The sequence below is a fragment of the Saimiri boliviensis genome, chromosome 5 (genome assembly GCF_048565385.1).
Source record: "Saimiri boliviensis isolate mSaiBol1 chromosome 5, mSaiBol1.pri, whole genome shotgun sequence".
NCBI classification, from domain to species: Eukaryota; Metazoa; Chordata; class Mammalia; order Primates; family Cebidae; genus Saimiri; species Saimiri boliviensis.
In genome coordinates this window covers 65642202-65669692 of record NC_133453.1, presented here as the reverse complement: position 1 = coordinate 65669692, position 27491 = coordinate 65642202, and the positions used below count along the sequence as shown (strand labels likewise).

Below are 27491 nucleotides of genomic sequence, written 5' to 3'. Positions count from 1 at the left end.
AGGCTGGTCTTGAAATCCTGGCCCCAGGGGATCCTCCTGCCTTGGTCTCCCAAAGCACTAAGATTACAGGAATGAGCCACTACTCTTGGCCTAATTGCAACATTTTATATAAGCAGGACTTAAGTTAGTTAAGAGAGTTTATTATGTAATTACAATTGCCAGGAACTAACCAATTAACTATAAATCTATATATGTTCATACACACACAAATGCTTTTCTCTTAGAATTATGAGAATTAAATAAATTATGTATCAAATCAAATGGATCTGACACAGAATAATTTCTGCCACAGAATAATTTCATTTAACATACATAACATATTTTATTTAATTCTCGTAATTCTATAAGAAAAGCATTACTCTATCTGACAGGTGAGGAAACCAAGGGCCATAAGGTAACCAACCAATCTTGACTCATGCTTACACAAAACACTGCAATTACATTTGCTCTACAAAGAGGTATAAGTTTCTGTGTAATTTTTACTAGGATACAAACAAGATAAAACTCTTTGTCTACTTCTGTTGCATGAAAAGCATGCTATAAATGCATAAAATGTTTTATACTCTCTCTCATGACTTTCAGCTAAAAGAAGTCTCCAAAATATTTAACTAGGTTTCTTCACTTCTCTGAGCTTTAGGTTCCTGTTAGTATATGGATAGAAATTTGCCTTCCAACGCTGTAATGAGGATTAAATGAAATGATAGAACACATGTAAACACCCCAAAGTCCAGCATATAATAGATGGTCAACAAATGCTAGCCATTAATTTTGCCTGAATTGGATGTATATGTACATATACATATACGATGTTCATTATATTGCTATGCACTAATATAATACCAAACCAGATTATACAAATCATCCTTTTGTATTTCAGGTAATAAAGGAGGTATGTGGCCAGGCACAGTGGCTCACACCTGTAATCCCAGCACATTGAGAGGCCGAGGTGGGCGGATCACCCGAGGTAAGGAGTTTGAGACCAGACTGACCAACATGATGAAACCCCGTCTCTACTAAAAATACAAACATTAGCCAGGCATGGTGGCATGTGCCTGTAATCCTAGCTACTCGGGAAGCTGAGACAGAAGAATCACTTGAACTGGGGAGGCGGAGGTTGTAGCAAGCCGAGATTGCACCATTGCATTTCAGCCTGGGCAACGAGAGTGAAACTCCACCTCCAAAAAAAAGGAGATATGTAAGATATGTACAAACACATACAGTCTCATACACTTCCCTATTCCCAAAGTACTTTTCAAAAACAAATCCAAGTTAGTGAAAATGCAAGGAAACAATAAATCAGTACATGGTTAAAAACAAACACACAAATAAAACAAGTGGTCGAAGAAAGTAGTTATCTTGAGAAAAGCAGCAATAATATGTATTTTCAATATAAAAAATATATAAACTGTTTTATGTACTGTCCCTTCAAAGGCTATTAAATTGGAAAATAGTTTTTAGAGATAAGTCCATAAAGTTAAAGATGGAATTTTAGATACAATTGTTAAAAAAATATTACTCTCAGTTGGCATTCTCTAATTAGCTTATAATGAATTTTTTAGTCTCAATTTTGTAGTGCATGAACTATCTAATGACAAACCTTACCAAAATGAAATTTATAGTAATAGGAAATATGACTAGTATATGGCATACTTATCAGGGCTTGTCTACCTTTCCAGCATTCACCAGTTCCCCAGTCCTGAGATACTATGGCTTAGTAGTTAGTGAGGAATATGAGTTCTGCAGATGAACTGCTTACATTTGAATGTTGGCACCACCGACTAGTTATGTAATTTTGGCCAAGTTCCTTAATCTCTCCATTTTTGCTTTTCATTTTCTTAAAATGTGGGTAATAATGGTACTACTTTACACGCTTGTTGGGAATCTTAAATAAAACTGGCATAAGGTCAAGTATGAAGTGTTGACTGACATGACAACTACTACAAATACAACTTTAGGTATACAAATGATTTGCCATTGTTCTACCTCACGGTGCTGTGGTTTGAATGCATCCCCCAAGATTCATGTGTTAGGAAATTTAATCCCCCAGTGCAATGGGATTAGTAGGTAGAACCTTTCAGAGGTGGCTAGGTCATTAGGGCTCACCCCTTATGAAATGGTTAATGCTATAATCATGGGAGTAGGTTAGTTATTTAAGGAGTGGGCTCCTGATAAAGAGGATGAATTTGACACACTTTGCTTTCTGTCTCCCACTTGTTTCTGCCTTCCGCTTTTCTGCTATGGAATGACCCTCAGAAGATGCCAATGACGTACTCTCAGGTTACCCGGGCTCCAGAACCATGAACCAAGTAAACTTATCTTCTTTATAAATTACCTAGTCTGTGGTATTCTGTTACAGCAGCAGAAAACAAACAAACACATGTGGTTTTCTCTCACTTCCATATTTATTTAATATCAACCCCCTCACCTCATCAGTGAAGAATTATTATTGTTATTATTTTTCTTTTCTTTTTTCGAGATGGAGTTTTGCTCTTGTTGCTTAGGCTGGAGTGCAATGGTGCAATCTCGACTCACTGCAACCTCTGCTTCCCAGGCTCAAGTGATTCTCCTGCCTCAACCTCCTGAGTAGCTGGCATTACAGGTGCCCATTACTACACCCAGCTAATTTTTTGTATTTTTTTTTAGTAAAGACGGGGTTTCAGCATGTTGGTCAGGCTGGTCTCGAACTCCTGACCTTAGGTGATCCACCCTCCTCAGCCTCCCAAAGTGCTGGGATTACAGGAGTGAGCCATCGTGCCTGGCTGAAGAATAATTTTTAACAAATTATGGTTTGCTATAAAAGAAAAAGTCAAATCTTGTTTCTCATATCAATATATAAAAACCAATCTGTGGTTATAGCTATGTTTTTGGGAGTTTATCCTATACCACTATTTTAAACTTGGCAATTTCATATAATTTTTAATTTCAGTTTCAATAAGAGCCACTGTATTTTCTCTACCAAAATTTTTATATGTGACATTGTTTAAAAATGGACGCTAAGGTGGGTACTAAAATATATTGCTATTGCCTCTTAACAATGTTATTAAATGGTTAATAAAATTACAAGACAAGGCCAAAACAGCAGCAGCAAATGCTTATTATCCTTAAAAAATCCCACAAATGTTGTCTTGAGAATTGTTTTTTGTTAACTAAAATCCTAAACAATTTTAAAGAGATTAAACTTTCTGAGATAAAACAGAGCAAAATGCTAAAGTTGCTAAAGTGATATTTTCAAAGATTTCTGGAAATTCACAAACATATCTTGTACTATTACTTGGCTGTCAGTCATCCTGTGTGGAGCAGGTGCATTCAAGTCAAATTGATCTATTTCTACCATTTACCTGCTTCAAGAACTTGGGCATGTTTTATAATCCTTCCAACTGCTTGCCCTATCTGTAAAATGGGCATGATATCTGCTTAATAAGTACAGTATCATACATCTCAGCAATTTCCAAGCTCAGAATGCCCATCACATAGCAGGAACTCAATAATAAATAATGGTTTGCTATGGATGTCTTTCAGTTTTGTATAAGAAAAGCTAAATCAATTATATTAAATGGAGGAAGGGGGAAGCAGGACATACAAAAGAAAAATGACAAAACTTAAAAGGTAACAATTTAAAATATAAATTATGTTTGAAAAGTACTTAGTGACCTTCATGTCAGGCATCCATAGATGTTCCTGGGGGGAAATCTTTTAAAATATCATTTAAAAAAGCTAAAAATGATTACCAGTGAACAGATGTTATTTGATTTTTTCCTTTTACATTTCAAAATGGATTAAATCCAACATTCTCCACAGACCGTAATATTCTTTTAAAAGAATCTCTAAGAAAAATGCTGATTATCACCCAGGAACATTGATGACGATCTCTTGATTTCAATGACAAATATTTAAAGTACTAAAAAGGCGCTGCTAAATCTTTGCTTATGTAAAGACAAATCTTATTTCTTTCTGTTGGTGTAACCTATTCCTAAAGTAATATGTATAACTCTTATTCCAATGATGAAAATGCTTCATTATGGGAAGGTACAGTGGTTCACACCTGTAATCTCAGCACTCTGAGAGGCCAAGGCAGGTGGATCGCTTGAGCCCAGGAGTTCTAGACCACCCTGGGCAACATGTGAAACCCTGACTCTTACAAAAAATACAAAAATTAGCTGGGTGTGGTGATCCACGCCCATCAGGTAGGTCCAGACTGCAGTGAGCCATGATTGCACCACTGCACTCCAGCCTGGGCAACAGAGGGAGACCCTGTCTCTGAAAAAAAAGAAAAGGAAAAAAATGCTTCATTTTACTAAAAATTCAATTCAAGGCCAATGTAATAGTGTAGTGAGGGCCATCTTGGAATTTGAAGATCAAATGAAATAATGTAAGCTGAAACCCTGTAAGGCTCTAGACCAGGCGTCCCCAAACTATGGCCTGCGGGCTGCATGCGGCCCCCTGAGGCCATTTATCCAGCCCCCCACCGCACTTCAGGAAGGGGCACCTCTTTCATTGGTGGTCAGTGAGAGGAGCACAGTATGTGGCGGCCCTCCAACAGTCTGAGGGACATTGAACTGGCCCCCTGTGTAAAAAGTTTGGGGATGCCTGCTCTAGACAAATGTAGGCTGCTGTTATGTCTTAATGAAGTTCAATTTATTTCTTTGAAGTCATACATTGAAGAACTTTTAAAAAGTGCTCATGCCTGTAATCCTAGCACTTTGGGAGGCTGAGGTAGGTGGATCACTAGGTCAGGAGTTCGATTAGCCTGACCAACATGGTGAAATCTGTCTCTACTAAAAATACAAAAATTAGCTGGACATGGTTGCAGGTGCCTGTAATCTCAGCCACTCAGGAGGCTTAGCAGGAGAATCACTTGAACCTGGGAGGCGGGGGCTGCAGTGAGCTGAGATCGGGCCACTGTACCACCCGGGGTGATAGAGCGAGACTCTGTCTCAAAAAAAACAAAAAAAAAGCTTCATAATCGGTAGCATGAATCAGCAAGTCACTAGAAAAGCATGAAAAAGAAAAGATGAAATGTGAAATAAACAGTAATTATTACTTTAAAGGCTGTTTAAAACACTTAGCAATCAAAAATATTTCTAAACTATAAGAAATCAACTAAAGCAAACTAGAAAATACATGATGGTTATTCTTAAAACCCAAATTAAATTTTAGAACACATTTAAAATCTATTTCAATGGAATGTACTTAAATCAGAATATTTATGTTCTTTTCAAGTGGCTGTCTTCACATTTTCTTCCTTTTTGATGCCCCATCACGCTCTACACCAACTGATCCCTGTCTCCTTTAACTTCTATTCCTGTATCTCGTATTCTTTTTTATTCCATCTAGCTGCCTCAGAGCCTTCGTACTTGCAGTTTCCTCTCCCTGGACTGAGCTTTCCTTGAATTCTCTCATGGCTGTATCCTTATTTCATAAGGTCTTCCTGAGCCACCCTAACTAAAACAGTTTCCTCTTACTCTGCTTTGTTTTAAATCATGGTCCTAATCATTCCCTGCATTATATTAAATGTCTGTTTGGTGGATGTCTATTACTATATGAGACTATAAGCCCTGCAGGAGCAAGGACTTTTTCTGTTCACCACCTAAGATAATACATGACACACAGAAGGACTTAATAATTATTTATTTACAAAAGGAAAAAGAAAACAGTACCCACCTCCTCAATGAGCTCACAGTCTTCAAAGGAACATAAATTTGAAATATGGATTTATAATGACAGGTTTTTTTTCTTAAATCAAATTTTGCTTCTTTTCTTGATGTAAAGCATTAAAAAGACAGATTGTGGCCGGGCATGGTGGTTCATACCTGTAATCCCAGCACTTTGGGAGGCCAAGGCAGGTGGACCATGAGGTCAGGAGTTCAAGACCAGCCTGGCCAACAGGATGAAACCCCATCTCTACTGAAAATACAAAAAATTACCTGGGCATGGTGGCAGGTGCCTGTAATCCTAGCTACTCAGGAGGCTGAGGCAGACGAATTGCTTGAACCCAGAAGTGGAGGTTGCAGTGAGCAAAGATGGTGCCACTGTGCTCCAGCTTAGGAGTGTCTCAAAAAAAAAAAAAAAAAAAAAAAAGAAAGAAAGAAAAAAAAGACAGTTTGCACACCATGTGCAGTCCTAGCCTTATATAAATAGGAGTATATGCAAAGTTCATAAGTCAGTTATTTTAGAACACATTTTTAAAAAGCAGAATTTTAAAACTGGTGGTAAAAAATGGTCACAGATACCAAAATATTTCTCAAATTATTATATTTCTACTACATTGTGAATTAAATAGGTTTTTGAGAGTGAGTCTCACAATCTAATGTTTTTAATGGGAAATGCTTTCTAGGTCAATTTAGAATAAAGGAATGTAATAGTTTAAGTAATGTTACTGATCTCAAAGATAGATACGCCAATTCTCCAAAAAGAAATTTATTTTCACTTTGTTTTTATTCTAGCCAAAGCAACAGCTGCCCACTATGAGGAAAGATGGGAAGAAAAATGGTAAGATGCAGAAAAAACTTATTTTCAAGGGCTTAAGATATGGAAGAGGGAATGAGAGTCTGAAAAAAGCCCAGGTCTTATCTGCAACCCAGTCCAGAAAAGCTGCTCTGAAATTGGTTATCTACAACCTCAGGAATGCTCTGTACACAATTAGGAAAAACATAGCATGACAAAGCTAGATATCTGCCTGGGCATCTTTTCTTTGTGAATTAGCTACACTTCATTAAAATTATAAGAGTCTAGCCCTGGAAGGGAAGCTTAGAGATGATCTTTAATTCTCTACTAACTTTCACTGTCTCAGCTCCAACACATATATATACACATTCAAAAAACAGAGAAACTGAGATATAGGAGGTCACAATGAAACTGTTTTAAAAAAGTTGTTTTTTTTTTTTTTTTTTTTGAGATGGAGTTTCACTCGTTACCCAGGCTGAAGTGCAATGGCGTGATCTCGGCTCAATGCAACCTCCGCCTCCTGGGTTCAGGCAATTCTCCTTTCCTGCTTCAGCCTCCTGAGTAGCTGGGATTACAGGCACGCACCACCATGCCCAGCTCATGTTTTGTATTTTTAGTAGAGACGGGGTTTCACCATGATGACCGGGATGGTCTCGATCTCTTGACCTTGTGATCCACCCGCCTCGGCCTCCCAAAGTGCTGGGATTACGGGCTTGAGCCATCACGCTTGGCTAAAAGGTTTTTAAAAGAACAAATTTAAAAAAAAATCATGCTACTTTAACACTATTCTACATAAAGACTGTACACATTGTAAACTATGTAAATAAAGAATGATTTACTTTAATGGAAGCCAAGGGTGACAATAAAATCCTCTAAGCTGCAAATGGTGAAGTTATAGAGCCCAACCTGAAAAAGGAGATGGGTTGTACAGAAGATGGCAGTGATAACCTGGGAGCCTCACTGCTATATTTATACACGATGCATTTGTTCCTTAATCCATATAACAGAAATAAAAACCAAGCTAATATCCAAAGGATGCATTCACAAGGCCAAACAAGTACTTTTTTCTATTACTGAATTCTTTTTGAGCTATAACTAAATTTGGGAAACACTATTTCTACAGAACACATTTTATATGAACAATCTCAATGAACTATCTTCTTCATGAAAGGCTAATTTAAATGGTCAAGTTCAAAGAGCTAGTTATAGGAGCATGTAAGGACCACAGTACTTGTATTTCAAATTCTAAAGTAGTATTCTTCTTAATACAGCAAACTCCTTGGTAGCATCTACTCCCTAGGTTACAGATAAACCATATTCTCCAGTTTTTTAGGATTCATTTTCCTTACAGAAACAGTATTATTAATATACTGTTAATTATACAGTATATAATTACCTAGCATTTTAGGCTAGCCTTCAAGTCTATTTAACTCATCAAATCATTAAACTACAATATTAAGCCCAAAGGTAGATGCTGTGCCTGGGGAACACGCTGCATAGCAGAGAAGAGACAAATAATACTCTTCCTCCTATCCGCACATGCAGGCTATATTAGGCAAAACACTGACATTGTTCACCTTTTCTTTTTTCCAGGCTTCTCCCAGGAAAACCTGTTACTCAAATCCAACAAACTATCTTGAGCCTCCATTCTAAATCTTTCCCAAAGTCCTGCCCTATATTTCCCACTCCCAACAGTACTAAGATTTCCAAGCTTCAGTATTCTCCTCTACCTTCTTCAACAACTGCTAGTCTAAATCCTGTATCAGTCTATTCTCGCATTTCCATAAAGAACTACCTGAGACTGGGTGATTATAATGAAAAGAGGTTTAATTGGCTCACGGTTCTGCAGGCTGTGATGCGTGGCTGGGGAGGCCTCAGGAAACTTTCAGTCGTGGCAAAGGTGAAGAGGAATCAAACTCCTTGGTAGCATCTACTCCTTAGGTTACAGATAAATCATATTCTCCAGTTTTTTAGGATTCATTTTCCTTACAGATACATTTCCTTACAGGATACATTTTCCTTACTTTCAGCCGTGGCAAAGGTGAAGAGGAAGCAAACTCCTTGGTAGCATCTACTCCCTAGGTTACAGATAAACCATATTCTCCAGTTTTTTTAGGATTCATTTCCCTTACAGAAACAGTATTATTAATATACTGTTAATTATACAGTATATAATTACCTAGCATTTTAGGCTAGCCTTCAAGTCTCTTTAACTCATCAAATCATTAAACCACAACATTAAGCCCAAGGTAGATGCTGTGCCTGGGGAACATGCTGACATTGTTCATAGCAGAGAAGAAGGTGGCAAAGGTGAAGAGGAATCAGGCACGGCAGGCCAGAGAAGGAGAAAGAGAGCAAAGGGGTAGGTGCTACACATTTTTAAACCAGATCTCATGAGAACTCACTCATTATCACGAGAACAGCAAGAAGGAAATCCACCCTTGCAATCCAATCATCTCCTACCAGGCCCCTCCTCCAACATTGGGGATTATAATTCAACATAAGATTCGGGCAGTGACACAAACCCAAACCTTGTCAACTCTGGTTCTAAGAGTATAGCTCATCCCAACTCAGAGTGTTGGGAACAAAATATGACTCAGAGATCCTTAACTTCCAGTGCAGATTTTTAAGAGGATTGTCTTTGAATTATTCAACAAAGTGAGTAGGATAGGGAAGCAAGAAAATTCTTTGTGTACATTAATAATTTGTAATTTGAAGAACACTGTATAGCTATAAACCAAACTTTATACTTCATTTCCTAGATAATAAACATGTACATGTATAGGGAATATATATTTTAATTTCACATGAGAGATTCCTAAGGAACGCTTATTTTTTAAGTACTTATAAACCTTTTAATCTCCGGAAGCTAGAAAAAAATTTTGTAAAACTTTTCCTATTTATGTGAAGAGAAATTCTTCATCTAGTTTGAAAAAGAAGAAAGTCCTGACATATTTGATGAATTATATCACTCACAAATCAGTAAGTCAGCAGATGGTGCTAATGAAGATTACAACTGACACTTCCAAATGTATCACTTTCTTAAGTTCAGTGAACCATCTGGCAAATAAAATTCTTTGGCTATAAATAGTATTGCAAAAAATACAAACAGGCCAAGGGAAATTCCTAATATGCATAGGGTCAGTACTACTATGTTCATATAAAAAGATGTGCTTTCATATATAATTATCTCTTTCATAAGAAATCAGAAGTACACTACTACATTGTTACCTCTTGATAAGAATATGAAATTGTCAAAATAACCAAAACACATTTAATGAAAACCAAACAGAAATTCACAAATAATATTACATGTAAAAATATATTCAAATGCAAAAGTACATTTGACCAAAAAAAAGAAAAAAAAAAATCCTGAATGGGCAAAGGTTTTTTCCCCACCCCCACTTCTTGCAGCCGTCCATGTCATGTAATAAAATGATTTTTCTTTAGTATATTCTTTTTAACTCTAAAGATTCTGATCAGATAAAGAAATAATCAATTCCACAAAATTCATTCACCAAAAATTATTTGAAATTCTAATTCATAGTATAAATAATACTGTTAATAAGCTTTATCATAATGCAAAGTAATCTTTCAAAGCAGAATGCCTGTGTTTTATTTCTAGCTTAAATAATCTTGTCCATAACTGATGACCTCCTACAATAGTTCTACAGAAATAGTTTTTATATTTATATGTATATATGCATATATATATATATGCACATAGAAAACTGTGCGTCAAAAATGTACACATTTCTACCTACTTATATACTCGTTGAGATACAGTAGCTGTAATTTTTATACGCAGCTCAAGAAATCAAGAAAATATTATATTTATTCCATGATTCCCCCTGAACCAAGCACTTAATGTATAGTATCCCCAAACTATTTTTAGTTGTTGTATAGAAATTATGTGGAAAACTAATGAACATATAAAGATGGCAAAGAGGAAGGAACTGAATCATGGTATAATAAGAATTAATAATAAAACACTTCTCTATTTAAAATGCATTTAGTGAAGTTGCCACATTGCCCTTCATTATAAAACATCTTAACAGACTTTCCAAGTATTTGTCTACCTATCTTGAATCAATTTCATCACTAAGATTAATTGACTCTTACATACTACTACCCAAAAGGTAATGTTAAATGACTACAAGTCCGCCAGGGCACATAAAAATGTGTGTCACACACACACACACACAGAGTCTGCATATCTGAAAGTTTAGTTATATTTTCCAGTTGAACATAAATATGTAGTATAATAAATAACAATATAATCATCTTTTATTAACAGTTTCAAGAAAGGTAGAATCACAAGAATGAAACATAATTGATAGCTGGTAGGTATAAAAAAATCTAAAATTAGTTTGTTCTACTGATTTCATAATTGGATAGCATACACTACTAACAGAGCAGCAAGGGTGCAAAGATTGAAATTTAAACCCCTAATTAAGCAGTAGTTTGACAGTTCTAATGTCCTGTACCTGCTTGACACCATGACTCAGTAAGCAATCTCAAATGAAAATTAATACTGCATACAGTATAATCTTAGTTATAAGTAACAGCTGATCATGTTTAGAAAATGAAAACCGCAAGTGTTCAAAAATGCTTGTGCTCACCAAAAACAACAAAAACTTCTACATAGTTTTATTCATTCAAGAAACAAGAATTTTTAATAATAAAAAATGGTTTGTGGATTTACTTACAACATCTTGATTACTGTCATTTGATCATAACACAACTGCAACTAACACGGCTGCCATGTCAGCTTCTCCTCAGGGGCTAGGTCTTTAATCATAAATCAACGGAATGACTAATTCAACATTGTCAAAAGTAGTGAGTAGATGCTTGGAGCCACTCTAGTTTTTGCATCTTTCAAAAGGTCAATACAGCTACTCAATAACACAATAGACTTATCTTTCAAAATGCTTCCTTCTTTTCTAGGGTTGAAAAATGACATGTAACCATTTACATTTAAAGTGAACTTCAGTAACTAAAGTGTTCGTGACTTCCGAAATGGTGACCTGCTAAAATAACAACAGTTTTAGTCTTCCTCTTGTGGCCAAAGTCACAAACCTCTCCTCTCCTCTTTCCTGATGGTTTAAAATAGTTTTCCAGGTCTAAAAGACCCGTGAAAATATTTGTTACTGTTTCCTGAATCAGTCTTATTTGCCATAGAAACACTACATGTCAACCTTAAAAAAAAAAAAAACTTTTTATTTTAATAAAGAAGCAACTAATAATGCAAATGGAGCTTAGATGTAAACATTACCAAAAAACAAGATGCTAACACAATTAAAAGGATTTAGTAGTTAAAATGGATTTTAACTATTTACATCTGCTTTCAGTGTTATAAATGATGAAAACCTAGTGTTCATATCCTTCATAATAAAAATTTATTCTGCACTTTAATACAAAGGCTATGTTGCATAAACAGAGGATTTAAAGCTGTAGCAGAGTGGCTGAATGAAAGGAACATGGCAATCTTTCTGGCTCCAGTAGATGCCATTCCCTATCACACAATATTTCCCACTCATAAATACATGACAAATACTTCCTCAATCATTTTTTACGAGCAGGGATGCACAGGGGGTAGTCAATGGCTAGCTTGAGGGAAAATAGGAACAGCAGGCGGCAGAAACTGTACAGAAAATGGCTATGTGGTAAATTCTCTTCTGGAACATCACTCAGTTACCCAGTCTTTGATCTTTCAGCTACAATTACACTAACTTCCACAAGATCTGGATCCCTCCCCACAAAACAGACGGACACCAATCCCAAACCAGATCATTAGTTATACATAAAACTATTAAAATTTGGTTTTCTAAAATAGGATCATTCATATCTCTACATTATTATAAATTAAAATTTGCTGTTTAGACAAGAGTTTGCTTTCAATTGCTATAACCATATCATCATCACAACTGGTCTCACAAAAAACATGGGGTGTCTGGCGACAGCTAAATCACAGACTGGCGTCTCCTAAGCAGTCTGTCTACCATTAGGGTCTGGGAAATGGTATTTACTATACAATTAGAGCCAGGGAGTTCTACCTGTAATCATCCAAATACAGGTGTGAGAAGCCCCTTTGGGCAAGGAAACTGACTCATCCCTTTTCATGTAAACTTTGATGTCTGTATTGTTTCACAGAGCCTCAAGAAACCTTACTATTCATACTACAATGAGAAGATTTATTAACTGAGGTCAAGTAATAAATTTTAAAATTCATTCCTAAAGGTAACAATTTTTAACACATTAATCATCAAAATTATAAGAATTTGAAAGGAGACAGAACTGATAATTTTAAAGTTAATTACCTGATGGGAAGATACTGACCAGCCTGACTGAAATCTTTATGTTAAATTTATGATTTTTATAACATTACCAAAAAAGAGGCTAAATTCAGCTTCCTATCAGGAACACAAAATGTCTTATAGTAATATTAACAGGGCATTTTTAGTTGCAGTAATTTCACAGAATTTATTCTAACGATTTATTGGAGTTAACCATCTGACATTAATTATTGTTTTGGCTTCCAGTCTATGAATGTTTATTTTTCAGTTTAAAGCCTTCTCACTCTTTGATATCATATGGAAATGAGAATTTTTAATGGAAAATTGAAACCATGTGCATCTAAGTACTTAATGAAGTACAGGGAGAAACCGACAATATATTTTAGGAGAATTCAGATATTTTGCTTTGGATAGTTTTGATTTGTTTGTATGACTCAATAGTATAAAATACTTAGAGCCCAGTGAGGCAAGTCAAAGTGAGTACTATGCCAAATACGGACATGCCCACACATATGAACACATAACTTTCTGAAGTCATTAGTGACAGTATCAAATCTTGCACATTTTGGTTATATGCCAAAAATGACAATCCATACATTAATGCATAGTTTTTATCTTGGTGTACTTTTAAAGCATTTGAAACAGGTACTGGCTTTTCCCCACATAACAACCTTTTTTTTTTTTATTTTTTTATTTTTAAAGCATTCAACCTGGATTTTAAAATTCATGCCCAGCGACAACACCAAGAGGGTATTTTAAAGTCACTTATAATGTCAACACAGCTAGAAATTGCTACTGTAAGAAGTTTTATTGTTGTAACTACATTTATTCTCATTTTGCAATGGAAATCATAATGTCTAATAAACTTAACCTTTGATAAGTAAATACATATGATTCAATATTGGTTAATTTAATTCAGTTTTTCTTAAGTTCTCTATAAATCAACTAGAAGACTCACCTGTGAAGGTAAATGCCAAGCAAAGCTTTCTCATCCATTTTAAACTTTTTAATAATAAGGAGAAAAATATTAAAATTAAACATAACATTAATTACATATATGCATGTGTGTTTGTGTGTGTGCAGAGATGACACATTTGGGTATATCCGGTGAGAAAAAACTTACCATTTGTTTTTCTTTCGAATGTAGTCTTTTTCAGAAAGATTAACCAAGTAGACCATTGGTTTTGAAGTCAAAAATAAGTGTTTATTCAACACTTCAATCTAAAGTGGGAGATGGAGAAAGAATCCCTTTTAAAAGTTTAGTAAATATGGAGTAAATTGCTGAAGAATTTGAAAGTAAACATTCTTTAAAACAAGTAGGCATTTTCATTTTTATAATTCTTGTTTCCAGAGGGTTAGTGGTTATGAAACATCATGAGTGGGGGAAAAGAAAAAAATAACAAGCCCAGGAATAAGCAATCACTGACAGAAATAAAAGTTTAGATATAATGGTGAGTGTAAAATAATGACAACTCTAATTTGTTCCCTAGGAAATCAAAGCAAAGGCAGTAATAGATGGCATGATATTTATAACTCACCTCTTTGTCATTCCAATCATGATAGAAGCGAACAGGTTTCTTTTGATCTATAACCCAGGATTTTACTTTGCACATTATATCCTACACATGATTGAGAAAAAAGTAAATATACATGAATAACTAAGCATTTAGATACTAAATATTAAAATAAAGATTTCAAATTTTCAAAATAAAAATAGATTGTTTTAATGAAAGGGGGACTAGGCCACACAAACAATTATTTTCAATACCTCATTTAAAAACCAAACACTAACAAAACATCGTGGCATTACATTTTTAATGTATGAAATGGACAATATTAGCAAAAATTGGAAACACCCTGAAAAATGTCAGGACAGTTCAATTACATCAAAGACTAAATACAAGAGGTAATACCATTTCAATATTACCTAGTGATGCCACATAGAAGACAAACATGCTATTAGAAAATGGAGTGAGGGGATATACTGGAGAAAGACTAAATTATACTTTTTCTCCCTAAGAAGAAAAACAAACAAGGCAAAATTGAACCTATTATCGATGATCCAGCCTCCAAAATCTTAAATCAACTGACCAACCAATTCCTTTTTTATTTTAAATTAATTTTTTGCCAACACCTTCTCCCTGCCCACTTCTCCGGCAGCCGCACCCCCAACACCCCCAATCCCTCCACCCCGCCAACCTGCCAAAGCCTCCATTACACAATGGCAAGAGCCCTGCACTGGTGACCTCCAACCAGCTGCATTCACTTTCAGAACATCTCTCTCTGCTGGAAATCTAAAGGCCTTTTAGTTAGCAAGCTAGTGTGCATTCAGAAGGAGTAACTGCAGGAAGAGCCCAATGTGCTTTGTTTCTCTGGCCTTTCTTCACAGAAAGATTAATCATCTGTGAAATGGAAACGGCAAACAGCAAGTGACACAAACTGAACCCTTCAAGCCTTTCCTCATCAGTTTTGTGGTTCTGAATCTAAAAGCTGCGTGTGGCAAGGTTCTCCTTACAGGCAGGTGTTAATAAAAGGCTCTCGGGTCTGAAAGGTCAAATTTAGCTCTTCCAGAAGAAAGTGCATTTGAGAGTCATCTGGGTTTTTGTTGTTGTTGTCATTAAAGATAATTTATGGATATGTTTTAAATATGCATTTCTCAAAATTTATTGTAACACAATTATTAGTAATCAATTTCTTGGATTTTCATTGATGTATTTTACTTTGCCATAACCAGTTATTCTTCTTTAAATGTCCATTTGTATAAATTATCTCAATATTTAGTGTACCTTCCTTCCAAATCTTGCTGTTACCAACAGGAAAAATAAGGAAAAAGCCTTAAAGCCTTAGATCCTGATTTGAAACCCTCCAGGCAAAGGACTTCCCACAGATTTTAACAAGGAAGGGGCAAGCTGAAAACTTTTAATGAAATCTAACATGTTCTGCTTAAGAATAATCACTTTTACTCTTCTATAACTGAATTTCACTCATAAATGTTTAAAAGTGGCTAATGTAACACCATTTCCTACAAGGAGAAGATCAAAGTGCTATATTACAAATGCATTATGATTAAAAAAGCCCTGTGCAGCCTTGCTATTAACTGTTCTTTAAACCCTAAAAGGCTTCCCATAGATCTCACTTGGCACTGCATATACAACCTTTGACAAGTAATGTAGACCATTTTTATTCATTGCCTAAAATTGTAGGCAATTATGTGCGTCACACTGGCCACCTGCAAATTCTGAATGCCTGCTCTAGTTGTCAGTGCAAAAAACTAATGTCGGAGGGGATTAATCTAGGGGGAGAGAGTCCTCTTTAATGGCTCCAGCAGGTGAAATGGCCCAGCTGGTTACTATGATGAGTGGCCAGAACAGCTTATGTAGAGATACGCAACAAGATTATACAAAAGAAAGAAAAAACAGTGGTACCATCTTATATTTGGTTCCATTAGTTTTTTCAATTAAAGAAAGAAAACAGACAAAAGGAAGCCAAACAAAAATAGGGGAAGAAATTAAATTTTAATCATATAAAAACTATAAAATACTCTGTAACTATAAACATTTTTACAAAACCTAAGAGCCTCTATAAGTGCTGATCACTAGTGAAGGAATTTCAGTATTTCTCTTTCATTTTAAATTAACTAGACCATTACTTCAGATATAGGAATCTTATCACAAAAGCATTTTGGCATTAGTTTTTTGTTTTTTTTTTTGTCACATTACAAATTATATTACAAATTAGGAGCACTCAAAATTTTTGTAGTCAAGTAAAATAAGTTAAATATAATTCACTTATAATCAAATTCTTAAACAGCACAGTATTCCTTAAAGCCACATTCAAATATTTTTAGAGAAATGTATACATTACAACCTAGTTTTTGAAAAGTTGAAAGAAAAATATTTTGTACTCAGTGCTCTCTTAATTATTGCCACAAAAGATTTAACAGCCAAGAAAAGACAACTTAGATTGACTAAAAGATGTCAGTTTTATTGAAGACAAACCAAAAATAGTTTTTCAAGTAAGATTATCTTACATAAATGATCAGTATATGGTATAGTTTCAATGTGTTCTTTTTCTTACATAAAGTAAAAATTAATTCTAATTTTAGCAAAAAATTAAAAGATGTTATATTCCCTATCTGAAAAACTTCTAAACAGATCAAAGCAAACATTTGGGCTTGTTTGCACATAATACTTAATGGTTGACTGAATTTATTTCCTTATGTTCATATGCACAAATACATATATAAATAATGATGATCAGAACAATAAAAAATTCCAGTTAACTGAACTTGGTTAACTGGAAAAGAAAATCAAACACACAATGCATTTAGACGTTGCCTTAGGTGCCGTATTTCTTTACTATTATTATATAGAAATACAGATGTAGGGGTACTAAAGTGGGCTGTTTTGATAACTTTAACAAATCCCTCATTTTCAAAATAAATTCTGATAACTTTAACAAATTTTTCAAAATAAATTCTGATAAATTTTGATAACTTTAACAAATCCCTCATTTTCAAAATAAATTCTCTATGATTTTCAAAATCATAGAGATACACAAAAACTCCTGGTCATTTGAACATTTTGGTTAGATTGCAGTTAGATGAGTGTACTAATTTGAGAGGTAACAGTGTAATGCTTAAGTGTGGGAATAAATCCTAGCCACTTACCAGGTCTGTGAACTATTTCATTGATAAAATGCAGATAATGAGATCTACCTCCTGTGGGTTGTTGTGACGATTATAAGAGATAATGCATACGGTGTTTAGCACAGTTCTTGGTACAGAATGAATTCTCAATAAATGTGAGTAGTTGCCGTTGTTATGATTGCTGAAAGATTAAATACCAGTGATCTGCAAAATGGCAGTATGTTCTCTTCGGCGCTCCTTTAAAGCATATGTTTATTTTTCCATCTGTATAATTGTTCACTAGTCCTTTTCTTTAAATTTCTGAGTTACTAAATATACTGGCTTTTTTTCATGAAATCTCAAGTCAGGCTTCTTCTCATCTTCACATTCTGCAAGGACTACCTTTTGCTGAATGACTGTCTTTTAACTGCAAAGAAACTTAACCCAAACTCACCTTGAATACCTCACTCTTTTGCTTTGACTCTTCTTACTGATAGCTTCCCATTTCACATTAGAAATGCTCTATTTTCTTGATATATTTTATTATTGTTGTTATTGTTAACAGCAACTGTAACGTATTTAGACTCAGGGCATTATGCATGACTTGTCTAAATTCCCATAGCTAGTAAGTGGCAGAGATGAGACTCAAATTTAGGTCTAAGTAACTTGAAAGTTCATGTTCTGCTCCATACCCTGGCATATTTGTCTTCCTTACTGCTTTTGTAACTCTTCCTTGTTTAGCCTAGACATCCCTTAAGGTTGTTAATCAAAATCCTCATTCTCAAATTCAATATTCTTCTTATTATTATTTGGGTACAATAGCTGATCATTAATCCATTATCACAAAAATAGTAATTTATCTTTGCAGACAATTACATAATAATCCAGTCATTTATTAGACATTCCTAGACTACCAGACTTCTCTATCTTGGTATCTTCAGTTCCCATAGCAGGAATTATTAACTTACGATCCATAAACAGATTTCAAGGATTCCTTAACACCCTGAAACTGTATATAAAGTTCTGTTTATGTGCCTTTGAGGGAAGATGGCACATATACTTCAACTGCTTTTCAAAGGGGTCCATAATCCAAAAGTCCAAGAACAATGGCTGTTAGTGACTCTGATGGCAATACTCAAATGCCCCAACAACAGCCAGTTAAGTAAATGTTCTAGGTCCAGGGACTCCCAGACCAGAGGCTGAGACACTGACCCAAAACTTGCTTTAGCCAGATCCTGCACTGAAAATTTATCTATCTTGATCAATACTGTACTGATAAAAATTCTACCTATTATAATATTTAATGATTTCCAGTTAAAATCATAATAGGGATGTTGGAGAATATTATATATTAAATATATCATTATTTTAAAAGAACTACTTGCTTGAGGGCAAAAAAAATATTTAGAGTGAAATATATGGGATTTGTCCTACTATATATTAAAATAAGCCATAAAACTAGAGTAATTAGAATAGTATAACACTGGCACAAGAATTCAGATATAGATTAGAAACCATCTAAAAAGCCAAGCACAGTTGCTCATGTTTGTAATTCTAGCATTTTGGGAGGCTGGGGCAGGAGGATGGCTTGAGACTAGGAGTTCGAGACCATTCTTGGGCAACACAGTAAGACCCCATCTCTACAAAAAATAAAAAATTAACAGGGCGTGGCGGTGTGTGCCTGCAGTATCAGCTACTCAAGAGGCTGAGGTGGTAGGGACTGCTTGAGCCCAGTATGAGGCTGCAGCAAACTAAGATCGCTCCATGCACTCCAGCCTGGGCGACAGAGCAAGACCCTGTTTCCAAACACATAATGATAGAAATAAACTTTTCTTTTTCTTTTTTTTCTTTTTTTAAAAAAAAGAAAATCTAGGCTAGGCATGGTGGCTCACAGTTGTCATCCTAGTACCTTGGGAGACCAAGGCGGTAGATCACCTGAGGTCAGGAGTTTGAGACCAGCCTAGCCAACATGATGAAATCCTCGTCTTTACTTAAAAAAAAAAAAAAAAAAAAAAAAAAATTAGCTGGGTGTGGTGGCAGGTGCCTGTAATCCCAGCTACTTGGGAGGCTGAGGTAGGAGAATTGCTTGAACCTGGGAGAAAGAGGTTGCAGTGACCTGAGATCTTGCCATTGCACTCCAACCTGGTGACAAGAGTGAAACTCTGTCTCAAAAAAAGAAGAAAGAAAGAAAAAAAGAAAATCTAAAATGCCATTAACTGATTAATTGGAGATTTGCTAATCAAGTTATGGGTCACTGATACAACAGAACACTTTGTATCCATTAAAATGAGATATATCTATATGTACATATGCATGGGAAAATGTCCGAAATATACTGCTAAGTGAGAATAGGAGGTTTAGAACAATGGAATATGGTTAAGAATATGAATTTTAGCCATATTCCTCAAGATCTGAGTTCGTGTCCTGGTTCTACCACTTTCTGGCTGAGTAATTTTGGGGAAGTTACCTAATTGCTCTAAGTTTGCTTCTATAAAACTGTATAGCTCCAATTAAACATATGGTGATTGTGAAAGTAAAACAAGTAAATACATGTAAAACAACTGGCAAGTTCCAGGCATACAGTAAATACTCAATAGATAATAATAATTATGGCAGAGTGCATAGTGTGATTCCATTTATGGTTTTGAAACTACATATAATATATACAAATAGATATACTCAAATAATGAAACTGGATAGATACCACACTAAATAATTAGCTATAGAAATCTCCAGAGGTTAGATGCCAGAGAGCTTTTCCCTTTCTGCCTTCTTTTTAAAACTACAACACTTTAAAAAATTTTTAACCAATAAATATCACTGTTATAATAGGAAAAAAATGAAGGTATATTCACAGGGTAAGAGAAGGAAGGGACTTCATCTATTCTCTGCCCACCACGTGTAATCCTAAAATTTGATGGCTAAATGTATAGACTTGGTGGTTTAACAAGGTGACTCACTCTTATTCTGCAATAATTATAACTTCCAAGTTATGCTTACCTTCAGGAAAACTCGCCACCATAATTCTAATGCTGATATCCAGATGAACTGACTTATGCTGGTTAGGCAGCTTTAATAAAGACAGCCAACAATGTACCCAGACCACAAGAATTAGGGCAAGGTTTCCTGTTCAAAACAGTCTCGCTAGAAGTCCACTAATACAGCATCCTCCAACTACTCCCTTTAAACACCCGAAATTGAAGAAAAAAAAAATTAAACTAAGCTTTCTCTTATAAAATAGACCTCCACTGTATATTCTATTAATAACCTGAGCTTTGGGATCTCTCTGAATTACAGTGTTAAGCATTTGTTGCTCTACTAGATGAAGGCTGCTGTTTATGAAGGCTAGAGTACTGATCCCTGACTATTATCTTTCTACATACCTGAATGACTGAAACTCCAGAAAAGGATTAGGCAATAAGGGACAGAACTAGCAGTAATGCTCTACATGACAATGAGTATATGGGTGTGTGTGTGTGGGATCCCCCAAGATTTAAAACGATAGGTTAATTCTAGCAATAACCTTGGAAGAATACATGTTGCCAGTGTAGATTTTCAGTTACATGATTCACTAAAGCAGATAGTAAGACCACTACCTTAATATATTGTTCCTAGCCCCTGTCTGCAATAAAGTGGTAACCAAAATGGACACCAATTTACTTCCGAGGTATATTCTAAGTTTGAGGTATATACTCAAGGATCTCGCCATTACTAAAGAGAAGAAGGCAATTGTCCCTATGATTCCTAAAAATAAGTTTGAATGGATTTTGTCATGTTTGAGGAAGGGGTAGAGTTTGTGGGGAAGCCAACAAATCTGATTTTTAATAAAAGGAATACTGATAATTTATGGAACGTAGAGTCATAGGAAAAACACATCTTTAAAAATGACCAAGAAACAAAAAAAACCTCAATGAATTATTTGGTATAATTAGTAGAATACAAAAAGATAAGAGCATCTATGCAATAGGAGCATGAGGTCATGAAAAGAAAACAGTGAGGTTAGAAAAAAATGAGTATATCAAAAGGAGTTGATAAAAGTACAAATATTTTTAACGAAACCAAAATCAAAGTAGGAAAATAAAAGTCCAATCTGGAGACACAATGATATGGCAGAAGATAATCAGTGGTCTCTAGGTCAAACTTGAGAAGGGAATATACTGAAGTATAATATACACTCAGTGTAACATATATAAGTGCCCAAATGAACTATCAGAGAATAAACACATGCCTGCAGTTAACATCCTGATCAACATTTAGAATAATATTAGTAGTAGAGTCACAATGTTTCATTCCTCTTCAGAGATAATCACTACGCTGGCTTATTTGCATCACAAATTAGCCTGTTATTGAAACATAGGAATAATCATACTATATATTATTTTGTGTCTGGCTTCTTCTGCTCAATATTATTTGTGAAATTCATCCATGCAGCAGTATTGTGTTGTTCTCTGCTGTATAATATTTCACTGTAGGAATATTGCACAATTTATACATTCTACTGTTAATGGACATCTAAGCTATTCATATTTTAAAGCTATTAGGAATAAGGCTGCTATAATCATTCTTGTACATGTATTTTGGTAAATTTGTGCATGCATTTCTCTTGAGTATATTCCTAAGACTAGAATTGCTTGGTCATAGGTCAGACATTTATCCAAACTTCATGCATATTAATAATAAAATTTCAAAAGCAGATGTACTAATTTACACTCCCATCAGCACTGTATGACAATTTCATTTGCTTCACATTCTTCCCAACACTTGGTATTGTCAGTCTTATTAATTTATGGCAAGTGTATGGTATCTCACCATAGTCTGAAATTGCATTTCTGTGGTGATTAATGAAGAATTTTCTTCTTTTGTGAAGTACTTGCTGAAGTCTCTGCATATTTTTTGTATCGGGCTGTCTGTCTTTTCCTTATTTATTTGTAGGAGTTCTTTGCTGTATACTGCAAATATCTTCTTTCTCTGAGGAACGTTGCTTTTATGTTCATGAAAGAGATTCATCTATAATTTTTCTCTCTTATATTGTAAGATTTTGGTATCAGGACTATTCTGACCTCATAAAACTAGGTTTAAGTTTTTCTTCTTTTTCTACTGTATGAAAAACTGTGACTGAGACTTTACATGTATACTAAAGTCATATGGGTCAGGACTTTTATTTATAGTAAGGTTTAAAACTATGAATTCCATGTCTTCAAAAGATATAAGACTACTTACATTTTTTATTTCCTTTTAAACTCATTTTGTTAAGCAGTCTTTTAAATTTGCCCATCTCATATATTTTTCAAAATCATTGGCATAAATTGCTTATAATATCTTCTTAATAGTATATTGATGTCTATAGAATCTACAGTGATACATTTTCATCGATAATGCTAGTTTTTTGCTTCTCTTTTCCCCCTTCACCAGTCTAGCTAAAAATTTATATTTTACTAGTGTTTTCAAATGACCAACTTTTGGCCTTTTTGATCCTTTTAATTACATGTTTCTTTCCTATTTCATTAATATTTACTTTCATCTTGTTTCCTTTTATTTATTTTCTCTGGGTTCCTTTTATTGTTCTTTTTCTAATCCTTTCAGAAAAATACTTTCAGATCACTGATTTCACCTTTCCTTATTTTGAGACATATATATTTATGACTAAATTTATAGAACTTGAGTGTATACATCAGAAAAAACAAATTTTGACATATTGCATTTTCATTATCATAAACTATTTTCTTTCCATAGTGATTTCTTCTTTGAAACATGAGATCTTTTAGAATTATACTGCTTAACTTCCAGACATTTAGAAAATTTCTAGTAATCTTCCCATCATTGACTGCTAAGTTCAATTTCATAGTGTTCAGGTAATATATTCTTTATAATTTCAATAATTTGAAATTTGTTCATTGTTTTATAGCCAATGAAATGGTCAATTTTGGTAAATGTTCCACTTTTACTTGAAAAGAATGTACATTCTACTGTTGTTGGGTGCAGTATCCTATATATGTCAATTAAGTCAAGTTCCTTCATTTAGTTGTTTGAATCTTCTATATTCTTTACTAAAATTCTGTGTGCTTATTCTATCAATTACTAAAAGTATTAAGACTTTCTTTCACTACTATAGACTTGTTTTTGTTTTGTTTTATCTTTCAATCCTGCCACTTTTTGCATTACGTATTTTAAGGTTATACTATTATGCACATACAAACTTAAGTTACCATGCCTCCTTGGTCTACTGAACTTTTGGCACTATGAAATGCCCCTTTTAACGCCTTTAAAATCTACTTTGATATCGTATACTACATTAACCTTTTTGTTGCTGTTAGGGATTGCACGGTATATATTTCTTCATTCTTTGCTTTCAATGTTTCTGTATCTCCAACTTACAATGGTTCATTTGATTTACCTTACTGGGACATAACTGCATTGTAAGTCAAGAAGAATTTGGACCTATGATAGTTCAGCTTATGAATTCTGGGCTTCATGATGGGTTTATTGGGGTATTAGTGCTTTTTTTGACATACAGTATTTTCTTTCCTTTTTGAGACAGTCTTGCTCTCTCACCCAGGTTGTAGTGCAGTTGTTTGATCTCAGCCCACTGCAAACTGCCTCTGGGGTTCAAGCATTCTCCTGCCTCAGCCTTCTGAGTAGCTGGGATTACAGGCGTGCACCACCATGCCTGGCTGATTTTTGTATTTTTAGTAAAGACAGTGTTATGCCGTGTTGGTTTCTTAGCCTCAAGCGATCCACCCGCTTCAGCTTCCGAAAGTGCTTGGATTACAGGCATGAGCCACTATGCCAGGCTGACAAAATATTTTCAACTTACGATGTAACCCCAACATAAGTCCAGAAGCATCTGTATTTACAATGTGTTTCTTGTAAGCCGCAGAGAGGTGGCCTTTTAAAATCCAATCTGACATTCTTTGTTTTTTTTTAAATTTAAAAAAATATATTGGAGTGAAATACATAAAAAGCTAAAATAAGTCATCTGAATGTAATTTAATACTAAAGCATTTCATACACTCACAATGTTAGGCAAACCACCTCTCTCTAGATCCAAAACGTTTCCATCACTGCAAAATAAAGCAATGTACTCATAAACAGTTTCTATCCATTATTCCTCCCCCTAGTCTCTGACAACCACCAATATGCAGTTCTATCTCTACGGATTTGCCTATTCTTAACACTTCATATATACAGAATCATTTCGCAATGTGACCTTTTGTGCCTGGCCTCTTTCACATGGCATAATGTTTTTGAGGCTCATGCACATTGTAGCATCAGTACTTCATTCCTTTTTGGCTAATATGACTTGCTATTATGAACATACATGCACACATATTTGTTTGAGTAACTGTGTTGGGTATATACCCAGAATTAGAATTGCTAGTTCATATGGTAAATCTATAATTAACTTTTTGAGTAACTGCCAAACTAATTTTTTCTCTTTTCCCAGAGAAAGCAAATTTACTTGAAATTTTATTTTTAAGTGACACATAATAATTGTGTATGTTTACGGGGTACAGTGTGATGTTTTGATATATGTATACTTTGTGTAATGATCAATCAGGGTATTGAGCATATTCATCACCTCACACATTTATCATTTCTTTGTAGTAAGAACACTCAAAATCTTCTCTTCTGGTTATTTTGAAGTACAATCTTTGTCTTTTATGGCAGTATTATAATATTTTTACTCCATTTTACTGCTCCTACCCTGTCTGTATTATTGTCATGTATTTTAACTGAACTATACATTAAAACATGTTATCATTATTGTTTTGTTTTTACTTTTTATTTTGAAAAAATTTTAAACTTACAGAAAAGCTGTAAGAATAATAACAGCACAAAGTTCCATATGAGATAATGAAAAATTTCTGAAAATATATAGGGGTAATAGTTGTACAATATTATAAATGTACTTAATGTTAGTGAATTATACACTTAAAATGATTAACGGTATATTTTATGTTAGGTATAGTTTACCACAACAAAAAAAAGTTTTTTTCAAGGAACAGGGAACTTTCGCTTTAGGCTATGTCTTGAAGAATGACTAAGAAATGTGAATGGAAGAGAAGCAAAGAGGTAAAGTTCTGGTAAATGACCTCATGTAAAATCAGTACATTTAAAGCCCTACATTCACTGTCAGGAGAATTGAGAAAAAAAGCAGAGTTAAACCAGGCAAACCTCAATCTCAAAGAACTTTGTGAGCCATGGCCTCTATGTTAGCAGTATCCCGTAGAAAACAGGTATTTGAATCATGGGAATAACAAGATTAGATCTTCATTTTATATTAGTGAAAAACAAAAGCAAGCTAGTGGAAAAAAGATCAGTTAAACTGCAAAAATAAATTAAGCATAATTGAGGCTCAAACCAAAGAATTAGTCATAAAAACAAGGAAGAAGAAAGAGGTATGGGGAATATTCAAGAAATAAAATCAACAGGATGAGATACAGATGGTATAAAAGAGGAAGGAGTCATAGACAACAGCTTCTCTGTTAAACAATTTGGTTCAATGAACTAGAAATTATGAAGACTGAGAGTCCAGCCTTACCAAAAATTACTCTAGTATCATGCTCTTTTAGAAATAATCTCTTTAAATTATATATGAATAGTCCTGAAAGGACACACAACAGTCCAAAGAGAAGAAAGGGGTAAATGTGAAGACAAAAGGAGGAAGAATAGATTTTTACAGTACAACTGTACCTCAAAGATATTGCAGGTTTAGTTCCAGACCATTGCAATAGAGTATTGCTATAAAGCAAGTCACACAATTTTTTTTTTGTTTTCTAGTACGTGTAGGAGTTATGTTTACACTATATTGTAGTCTGTTAAGTGTGCAATAGCATGTTTACAAAAACAATGTACAAACCTTAATTTAAAAATATTTTTTACTAAAAAATGCTAATGATCAGCTGTGCTTTCAGTGAGTTGTAATCTTTTTGCTGGTGGAGGGTCTTGCCTTAATGTTGATGGCTGCTGACTGATCAGGGTAGTGGTTGCTGAAGGTTGGCTGGCTGTGTCAATTTCTTAAAATACGAAAGCAATGAAGTTTGCCATATCAATCAACTCTTCCTCTCACAAAAAATTTCCCCGTGGCATGCAGTGCTGTTTCATAGCATTTTACTCACATTTAAACTTCTCTTAAAACTGAAGCCAATCCTCTCAAACCCTGCCACTGCTTTACCAACTAAGCTTATGTGATATTATTCTAAATTCATTGTTGCCATTTCAACAGTGTTCACAACATCTTCATCAGCAGGAGATTCTATCTCAAGAAACCACTTTCTTTGCTCATGCATAAGAGGCAAGTTCTCATCCACTCAAGTTTTATCATGAGATCAGAGCAGTTCCATCACGTCTTCAGGCTCCACATCTACGTCTAGTTGTCTGGCTGTTTCCACCACATCTGCAGTTACTTCCTCCACTGAAGTGTTGAACCTCTCAAAGTCATCCATGTGGATTTGGAATCAACTCATCCCAAACTCCTATTAAGATTGATGTTCTGAATTCTCATGAATCATGAACATTCTTTTTTTTTTTTTTTCCCCAAAATGGAGCTGTCACCAAGGCTGGAGTGCAGTGGCACAATCTCAGCTCACTGCAACCTCCACCTCCCAGGTTCAAGGAATTCTCTGGCCTCAGCCTCTTGAGTAACTGGGATTATAGCCACATGCTACCACACCTGGCTATAAAAAAAATTTTTTTTCGTAGAGACGGGGTTTCACCATGTTGGCCAGGCTGGTCTTGAACTCCTGACCTCGTGATCCATCTGCCTTGGACTCCCAAAGTGCTGGGATTATAAGCATGAGCCACCACGCCCAGCCATGAACATTCTTAATGGCATCTAGAATGGTGAATCCTTTCCAGAAGGTTTTCAATTTATTTTGCCCAGATCCATCAGATAAATCACTACCTATTACAGCTACAGTCTTAAGGAAATGTATTTCTAAAGAAACAAGATATGTACATCAAAATTACTCCTTGATCTATGGGCTGCAGAATGGATGTTGTCTTAGCAGGTATGAAAACAACTTTAACCTCCTAGCACATCTCTGTCAGAGCTCTTGAATGATCAGGTACTCTGTCAATGAGCAGTAGGTCTCAATGAAAGGAATTTTTTTCTGAGCAGTAGG

General features: G+C 34.8%; 1 protein-coding gene across 2 annotated transcripts in view; it reads right to left on the bottom strand.

Annotated features, from left to right (window-relative positions):
• OLA1 (Obg like ATPase 1) overlaps positions 1–27491 on the bottom strand; it is a 175989-nt gene that overhangs the window by 39387 nt on the left and 109111 nt on the right. For both annotated transcript variants that reach the window (XM_010351949.3, XM_074399457.1), the window contains 2 exons: positions 14279–14359; positions 13864–13961 (listed from right to left, as the gene is read on the bottom strand). In XM_010351949.3, coding sequence (XP_010350251.3) covers positions 13864–13961; positions 14279–14359 — 179 coding nt within the window. The remainder of the gene's footprint in view (positions 1–13863; positions 13962–14278; positions 14360–27491) is intronic.